This window comes from Quercus lobata, chromosome 2 (assembly GCF_001633185.2).
Source record: "Quercus lobata isolate SW786 chromosome 2, ValleyOak3.0 Primary Assembly, whole genome shotgun sequence".
Taxonomy (NCBI): Eukaryota; Viridiplantae; Streptophyta; class Magnoliopsida; order Fagales; family Fagaceae; genus Quercus; species Quercus lobata.
Genome location: NC_044905.1, coordinates 89636929 through 89646207, shown reverse-complemented (window position 1 = coordinate 89646207; position 9279 = coordinate 89636929). Strand labels below are relative to the sequence as shown.

The following is a 9279-nucleotide window of genomic DNA, read 5'->3' as shown; positions in this document are numbered from 1 at the left end:
TCCAAGATGGAGAACTTTTTGTCCCTCACGTTTTCTCTTTGGTTTTCTTTTCTCCCTATTCTAGGGAGATTTTATTTTTGTGAGTTCAGGAAGAAAACATTTGGCCAGTTGGCACTATCAATTTTCTCTCACATTTTCTTCCCTATTCAAGCACATAAAAATGTCATTTTCTTCCAACTTTTCTCTCTTCCTCTTTCATCCCTCCTAAAATTACTTTAACCAAACGGAGTTTAAAAGTTTTGTAATTCAATTAATACTTTATAATGTTTCCAATAAAGACATGAAAGATTTAAATCATTATACTCCAATTATTGATGTATAAAACAAATAGTAAACCAATATTAAAATTAAAAAAATAAAATAAAAACCCACACAAGTGACATAATGATGACTATAAATCTATAGGTATAAAATTTTAGTAAGGGGCGTTGAAAAATTCCATCGAATTTTTCACTCCACTGTCACGAGCTTTCACATTACCTAGCTCTATTACAATACAAATGTGAGAGTGGAGTGAAATTTTTTATTGAAATTATGGGTATCTCTAGCAATTTTCATTAAGAAAATTCATGATTTTTTTTTATGATTCAATGTAAATCTAAACTTATGGGAAAATTTGTGAAAATTTTGGGAACAAAAATTAAGATCGTTAGCCATGTGATGAGCGATGACCCTACCAAAGACACAAATGACACAATGCCCATTCTGTTTGGACTTTGGAGCCCACGCACCCACGTGTGCTGCAATCCAAAAAAAACCAAACAATAGAGGGTTTGGAGAGAATCTGAATAATGGCTCATCACTATCGGTTTTAACAAATTGAAGGGGACATTGTATTTTTTTGGGGTATGAATCTAGAAGAGTTGCTTATCTTCAAGGAAAATGTAGGGAACCCCTAACCCGACAATGAGACCACAAAAGGTGATCACAAGCATGTAGCATTACCCATTATATTAAATTTTAGTTTAGGATAACACTTTCCTCCACATTATCTTCAAAACCTTTTCATATCACTCAAAAACAAATCAAAATGAAATTGTTTTCTTAATGGATAACTAATGTTAGCCAAATTAGAACAAAACAATTCGATAAAATGACCTGGTCATATATTCCATATGATCATTTTTTGAAAAATTATCAGGTCCATCAAGAAGATTGTTAAAGCGATCCTCCCAATAAATGAAACAGTGTCATATATACAAATGTGTGATTTAACTTTCTAATCAACACAAAAAAAAAATAAAAAAAAATTAAATAAATAAAAAATATCGGGTGATATCACATTTTCATAAATGGTAGCATTTTATTGGTTGGGAAGATTAGAGATAATCATTTCAAAAGTCCTCTGGTGATAAACCTAATAATTCCTCCTTGTTTGAGTTATCTGATTCCCTTGTTTATGTCGCGGAATAATTGCTTTTATTCCTTTATCACTCCAAGGACAAGAATTTTTTGTTTAGCTAAAGCTTGCATTTGAAAAATTAACTTGGTGGACCCAAGTAGGGGACCTAATTGAAAGCTAATTTGAACTTTGAAAATAGCCTATTCAGTAGAGCCTCCCCTACAATTTTAGACTTGTTGAAACCTACTGGAACCACTACAAAACATTGCACAATGTGAGTGGACGAAATTTCTTCTGTGTCAAATTCCTCTCCATTGAAATGGCCAAACAATCACTGTAATTCAAACTTGCATCAAATGGTAAACTGATCAAGAATCATACATGAGTCTGGAAATTTTTTTGGTCCATGTACCATGTGAAATGTGGTCCTTTCTTATAGAGGGCTGGACCAATTGACATAAGAGGTCACTAGGTAAAGATTAAATGTGACTAATCGAATTGATTACGAAATGCTTGTAAGAATGCGGGTGGCAATGGGCACCATATTCTTGACTCGTGTCCTAAAATTAAGCGGTCCAGGGGACTCGTGGGCTTGCTGTGGATCACGTGAAATCCCCGTTATTTTCTTCCAATCACTCTCAAACTATTGACAGAAACTGCGTATGTGATTTGGTTTATGGGGGGCAAAGTTTCTAAGTAGAATTCTTTGGAATTGTGTCATTCGCGTAGGCAAAAGTTGGACCTTACAAAAATTATATTGTATTTGGATTTTTTTTTATTATAAAGAAAGTATCAAACATAACCCAAACGAATCACATAGGGAACATGTGTTTGTTAGTTTTTGTAAAATTAATATATAAATTATAATCTCTCTGGGGTAGACATAGGAACACATTTGTTGTTGGTTGCATTGTTTAGATTCTCTCTTTCTCTTCTCACGCACAAGCAATACATTTTTAAAACCATTACCAAAGATACGGTCTCGTAAACAATTGGTTTTTAATTGCTTTTGTAAGTCCTTGTCTATGTGTACTAGCCCGCAATGAACATGTTAATAACTTCGTCATAATATGAGTCATTTTTAATCAATTCTTTTTTAACGTAGTTATCCAGAACTCTTTAAACACCTAATTATTTTTCTTAGTTTATCTACTTTTCTCATTTTATACACACAAAATATCTAGAGAGAGAGATAGAGAGAGAGAAATCCATTGGAGGTGAGTTGGGAACATAGTTGTCCGGAATTGTTTAAACACCTAATTATTCTTCTGGTTTTGTTTGATTTTCTCATTTCATACACATGAGATACACCTAATTGTTCTTATGGGTTTGTCTACTTTTCCCATTTTATACACAAAATAATTATATAGAAAGAAATCCATTGGAGGTAAGTCGGGAAAGTGGTTGTCCAGAATTCTTCAAACACCTAATTATTCTTATGATTTTGTTTAATTTTTCTATTTCATACACGTAAGATTCACCTAATTATTTTTCTGGGTTTATCTAGTTTTCCCATGTTATACACAAGACAATTATAAAGAGAGAAATCCATTATATGTGAGTCGGTGAGTCCAAAAATACTAATCGGAAGTTTTTGAACACAATATCTTCATGAGATTTTTCTCAAAAAAAAAATATCTTCATAAGATCCTAAGAACTATTAAACTAGCTCTTTAGAGGTTATTAACAATTTTTAATCACCGGTCAAATTGTGTAAATCATTTGACGTGTAAATCTAATCAAAATTCTTTGATAAAAAATACCACCTACCAAAAAGATTTTTTTTTTTTTAGGTATAAAATCATTGGGCATGTAGTCTAATTTGAATGTCAATCATGCCATTAATCTCCTGTTGATTACAATCTGCAAATAGGAGTCGAAAAGTCACGCCTCATCAACCTAGGAGAGAAAGTCTTTAACCCAATCACTAGAGTAAGGCATGTCCAAGACTTTGGATACAAACCATGTTAAGTGGGTCGGACCCACCCGGCTCCCTTGGGTTTGACTATCAAGGCAGTAGCTATATTGGGGAAATCTGCTGTACAATCTAGATGTCTTCAATTAATTTGGTGGGCCCTTAGAGAGACACAGAAGGAAATGACAGTGCAGTTTCGCTCTTACATTGGGAGCGTGAAGAGAACGCTAAAACTTTTTTTTTCCCCTTCTTTTTTAAGTTTTGTTTCCTTGTCCTAAATTTAAGGCTTTGATTTTTTTTTTTTTTTTTTTTTAAGTTAAGGCTTTTATGTTGATTGTGTAATTCACTCTCAAAAAAAAATGTTGATTGTGTAATTAGCTGCTTATTTTCATTTATTTTAAAATAAATTTGTGTAAAATTACATGAAAAAGGGGCCTTTGAAAACTTATATATAAGTTGGTCGTTGAAAATAATTTGTATTTTAAGCTAAAAAAATTTATTTAATTTTCAAATCATTCTAATTTTTTGTTGTTGTTGTTTTTTTTTTTTTTTTTTTTTGAAGAATATATATAAGTTGGTCGTTAAAGAATATTCAGATTTTTGTTTTTGTTTTAAATATTACTCATATTACTTGGTTTGGAAAAGAATTGCTTTGTCAAAATCTCCCTTCCCTAACTATTGAACTATTAAAAAAAAAAGTCAAAAGCCTTGTAACTGAATTGACACATCTCCATGTATAAAGTGCTTGAAAGGAAAGGATTTGAGCTAGGAGTTAGTAGCATGTTGTAATTATTTATAAAAAATTAAAAAAAAAAAAAAAAACTATTACTCCTGTTATGGCAATATAGACTTCTTAATTCTTTTAAATAAATTTACTATTTGACTTCCATTTAATGAGATTTTGTAAAAGTGTATGTTAGAAATTCATGTCTAAGAAGTAGTAAAATTTCAATATTGATAAAAGTGAATGATTAATACTATAAATAATTGAACCAAAATTGATAGAGTTAAACTTTTGAGTTTAGTATTGTGATTCCTAACATGTTATATGAAGTTTTTACAAAGATTGGTTTCCAAAAAAATAAAAATAAAAATAAAAAATTATAAATATATGTCTCACGATGTTAATATCTAATTCTCAAAAAAAAAAAATACCAACATCAAATTTATTGAAAGCATTTTCCTTTTGAGTTTTAACAAAGCTTTCTTAAAAATAAAAAAAAATAAAAAAATAAAAAATCATTTGAAGTTTGCAAACAACTCAAAGCAGAGGAAACTAGAAATCCATGATGCATAAGTAGAGAATATTTTTTTAAGCCTTTCAACATAAAATTGGAAAATGGAATATAAACTTAGAGAGGAATATAAGAAGAAATCCTAACATAAATGGCAAATGATAAAAAAAAACACTACAATTTAAACAACATACGATTAGAGTGAATAAAGTGGCAACTGTAACTCAGAACAAAAGCCCCTATAAAGTGAAAACCTATAGGGTCCTTCCTCCCCAATAGAGGAGTAAAATAGTGAAGCCCAAGTACGAAGAATAAAATAGTGAGTGTGCACAGTACGTGGGTTGAATGCGCGTGAGTAGCTTTAAACAGGATATTGTTGGGGGTTCAGAAAACAATGAGCAAAGCCAACAAGCAGGCAATTGGGTCGGCCAAAAGTGGAACACTGATACGGACTCTTTGCATTTCTTTCCAACACTATGTCCCACACTCGCCCAGCGCACCTTCCTACTCTCTATTCCTTGTCTCTCTCTCTCTCTCTCTCTCTCTCTCTCTCTCTCTCTCTCTGTCACTCACTACTCTTTCATATGTACTATATATATTAAAACTCCCTTGCTATAATCAAACCCAGATCCCCTTAAAAACCCAAATAGTCTTAATAGTCTTTGCTTTCACACATCTTTGTTATCTGTGTGTATTTTTTATTGGGTACTTTCTGTTTTCTTATTGTTGGAACTACATGGAACTTCAACTGGGTCTCGCTCTTCCCTGCAGCAATCCTACTTCCAAGGCGTTTGATTTAAATTACTATGGTTTTGAGGCTAATAAAAAGGAGGTAGATCATGTTATTGGTCCATGCTATACTCCTAGCTATGAAGATATTAATGACATCATCAACATCGACAACAACAACAAACGCAGTTTTGGCCAAGCCTTTGAGAATAGTACTAGAGATAGAGTTGTGCCTCGAACGCTTCCTTTGTTGCTTTGGAACAACAACCAGCCAAACGAGGAGGACGACCCTAAAGACCTCGAGAATCACTCTTTATTCGCTGCTAACAAGTATGTATATAATTGTATATTGGGTGCTTTTTGTTTTTTCTGTCTTGGTTTGATTTAACTTTAAAAATATTGTAGGAATGTTGGGGATGGAGATGGTGTTGTGGGGTGGCCACCGATTAAGTCATGGAGGAAGAGGCTTTGCCATGAGAACCAAGTTGATAGAGCATGGAATAATAATCAAATGGTTGAGAATGGCTATGTTTGTGGAGGCAGAAGAGCATCAAACTCCATGTACGTGAAGGTGAAGATGGAAGGAGTTGTGATTGCAAGAAAAGTTGACTTAAGTCAGCATCATTCTTTTGAAACACTCACTGACACCTTAATGGACATGTTTAGGAAGTGTAAGTTTGTATGTAAAAAAAAAAAAAAGTTATGTTGAATTTTATGTGTGTGGCACGGTGCGTTGAAAACGAGGAACAATGAGTGAGGCATCAAATTGACAAGTTTGTTTTTTTTTGGGTTTTGTTCTAGGGTCGGAAGCTTGTGAGAAAAATTCAAACAATTATAAGCTCATTTATCAAGATAGGGAAGGAGATTGGCTATTTGCTCAGGATGTACCTTGGAGGTTAGTGTTTGAATCCACAATCTGTATATATGTTAGCATAGATTATAAAAAGACTCGAATTGGCGTCAAGAGAAGTCATTTTTGTTAAATGAATTCAATTTTTCTTTTAATTGGGCATCAGACACTGTTTTTTACATTAGTTAATCCAATATTTTTTTAAGCAATAATTGCAAGTAAGATGTGGACTTAGACTTGTTGATTTTTAATTAATAGCTACAGAATATTGGTATTGATTTTTTTATAGGTAGGTTAGTGTTGAATTATAAACAAGTCAACCAAAATGAGTAACATATGACTACTTATAAGAATGTTCCAATGTTAAAATTTTTTACTCGATGCTCACTAGTAGAGGAGAGGATGACCACCCTTTTTTCCTGAGTGTACAGTGTACACAATTCTTAAAAGACTTTACTAATCCTCAGGTAATTGTTATTCATCTATTCCACACATACCTAGTACTTATATGGAAAAATCTTTGGAGGATGGATTCACGGTATTAGCTAAAAAACTTGAACCAATCTCATGAATCACTAGAAGACTTGAACCAATCTCATGTTCTTTTCCTTTTTGCTTTATGATGTTGCTAGCTTGTGTATTAACCCTCTTGATATGAAATAATTTGTTTCAATTTTAAAATTTTACTTTAAATTAAGGCCAAAATACAAAAATATCTCCTGGAGTTTGGGTCAGTCACAAAAATAGGGATTTCAATTCTCCTGTATAATTCCTTGAGGTTTCCACCCTATCCATCGACCACAGAAACTAGTTTTCATTAACTCTTATAGATGAAAAAACGGCGTAACTATAGTAAGAAGACTCAAGAACTAATTTGTATCACTTATCACGTGATTTTACCATCCATAAGAGTTAATGAAAGTTAATCTCAAAGGTCAATTTAGTTGATATAAAAACCTTAGGAAGTTAAAAGGAAGAATTAAAACTTTGAGGGTGTTTTTGCTATTAATCCAAATCTTATGGGGGTGTGTATAAAAAAATTTATTAGTTCTGTAGCCTTTAATTTGAATGGCAAATAAATTCATAAATTGTAATTAATATTACGAACGTACTTAAAATTCTCAGCAGTTGTCATTGTATAGTAATTTGAATTAAAGTTATTGCATAAATTATAAATAAATAAAGAGACAAAGACTGGTGGATGATAATGACCCTTTTCTTACTGTTGTCATCAAACTGGAAGAACACAATTAATCATAATTTATTTTATTGTTCCTGGCATGTACTTTTTATTAACTACCGGAAATTTTGGGTTGGCAGGACTTTCATCCGGTCTGTTCAGCGTCTCAAATTGCTGAAGAGCAGTGATTGATTCAACCGTGGTTGTCCTACTCGGCCATTCTTACGTGTTTTAGTTCTTTCTACATTTTTTGTTTTTTTTTTTTTTTTTGCTCTATCTACCATAGTAGACTCATATAGTCTCTATTTTATGAATTTTGGAAGAATGTGAATATAGTTTCTTTAGAAACATATATAACATCCTAACTAGCTGTATAACCTTATGGATATTCGACTAGAAAAAAAAAAAAAAAAAAAAAAAAAAAAAAAAAAAAAAAAAGGTATAACGTATGGAAAACCGTTTACCCCTAGTGACAAAAAAAAAAATATTATTATAGATAGATTTATTTGGAATTTTTTCTTCTTTTTTTTTTTTCTTTCTGACCAATTATTATTTAACGTTGCATAGAAGTATTTTCCTTTGAAATGTCAACAAATAGTGGCTGTGCAAGTTTGGGGAGTGTTTGTATGTGTTTTCGAAAAACAATTCCTTAGGAGAGAATAGAAGAGTAAGCTTATAAACATATAGTGTCCATTTGGAAAAAATTAAAAAAATCAATTTAATTTACTATTCAACTTATTTTTGCTACTATTCATAAATCTCACTACATTTTTTAGTACTATTCATGAGTCTTACTGTACTGTTTCAACTAACTTTTATATTTATTTACAGTAGTTTTAACAAAAAGTTTTCAATTCCAGTAAAATAAACGGATCCCAAAAAGTTTTCTAATGTTTCAAGTTTCAACACCATTTCAACAATCTCTAAAAACATACCGTTTTCACAAATAATTTTCTTCTTTTCTTTTGGTTAAAGGGTGCATGAAATTAAGAGAAATCAAGTACAAAGTAGAATGACATAGACTACAATACCTTTAGCATCCCAGCAATATATTGGCTTACAACAGAGGAGGGAGATTCAAAACATAAGTACATAACATAAAGTAAACATCCAACGTACATGCACAGATTTCTTTGTTAACAAGTAATAATGGTTGTATTTTTTGTGAGAGTGTATGAGGTTGCACGAGCTAAACTTATTTATTTAGCTAGAATGCACGGACACGGGTACTAGTACGAGTATGATATGCTATGAAGCACAGGTGCAGGACTCGGTAATTTTTGAAAAAGTGTGGGTGCGGGTGTGGGCGGCGGGGTGATTAAAAATTTATTAAAAATATTTTTATTTATATTTTCTATATATTGCTAAGCATATTTTTTTACATTATATAAACGTATACCAATTTAAAAGTAATAGTAGATAATAACTAAAACATGATATTCATAAATTAGATTACGACCCACAAGTTTGAAACTAAAACATTCCATGATGGAGAGATTAAGACCGAGAGATGGAGAGATTGAGACCGAGAGATGAATCATGAGCTTGGGCAATGAGGCAAAGGAGAGATTCTAACTTCTGAGTGAGTGTTCGTGGGTTAATGAGAGAGGCAGTAGGCAGAGAGCTTCAAAGTTCAAAACGGTGAGTTTTGTATAAATTTTTTTTTTAATTTTTTTTTACTAGAATTTTGGCCTGATTCAAAGTCGGTTTCGGCCTGATTCGGCCCTTTTTGGCCTGTTTCTACCAGTTTCGACCGTCAGCCGATACAATAAGAATCGGGGCGAATCGGCCTAGTTCGACATCAATCGATGCGAGTTGGCGTGAATTCAAAAAAAAAAAAAAAAAAAAAACACTGATGCGGCACAAACACGCGCAGTCAGTAGTGTCGCACACTGCACACCGCGTCGAGTGCGAGTGCGACAGCTTTGGAGCCACACCCATGCTTTCTAGATGATACGATAACACGAGTAATTTTAAAAAAATTATAACATAATATGGTAGATATGGCACAAATACAACACATATACA

The 9279-nt window shown here is 32.3% G+C and overlaps 1 protein-coding gene across 1 annotated transcript; it reads left to right on the top strand.

Annotated features, from left to right (window-relative positions):
• Window positions 1–5094: 5094 nt before the first annotated feature.
• On the top strand, window positions 5095–7724 carry LOC115977095 (auxin-responsive protein IAA29-like). The gene is made up of 4 exons (XM_031098751.1): window positions 5095–5551; window positions 5627–5892; window positions 6023–6116; window positions 7392–7724. Exons 1-4 carry the CDS (start codon window positions 5229–5231, stop codon window positions 7441–7443), a joined length of 735 nt encoding a protein of 244 aa, XP_030954611.1. The 5' UTR covers window positions 5095–5228; the 3' UTR covers window positions 7444–7724.
• Window positions 7725–9279: the final 1555 nt, after the last annotated feature.

Bases quoted from the DNA above. Each gene is read 5' to 3' on its own strand.
- LOC115977095 (XM_031098751.1), top strand. From the start codon at position 5,229: ATGGAACTTCAACTGGGTCTCGCTCTTCCCTGCAGCAATCCTACTTCC. The intron at 5,552-5,626 runs GTATGTATATAA...AAAATATTGTAG, and splicing joins TCTTTATTCGCTGCTAACAA to GAATGTTGGGGATGGAGATG. The intron at 6,117-7,391 runs GTTAGTGTTTGA...TTGGGTTGGCAG, and splicing joins GCTCAGGATGTACCTTGGAG to GACTTTCATCCGGTCTGTTC.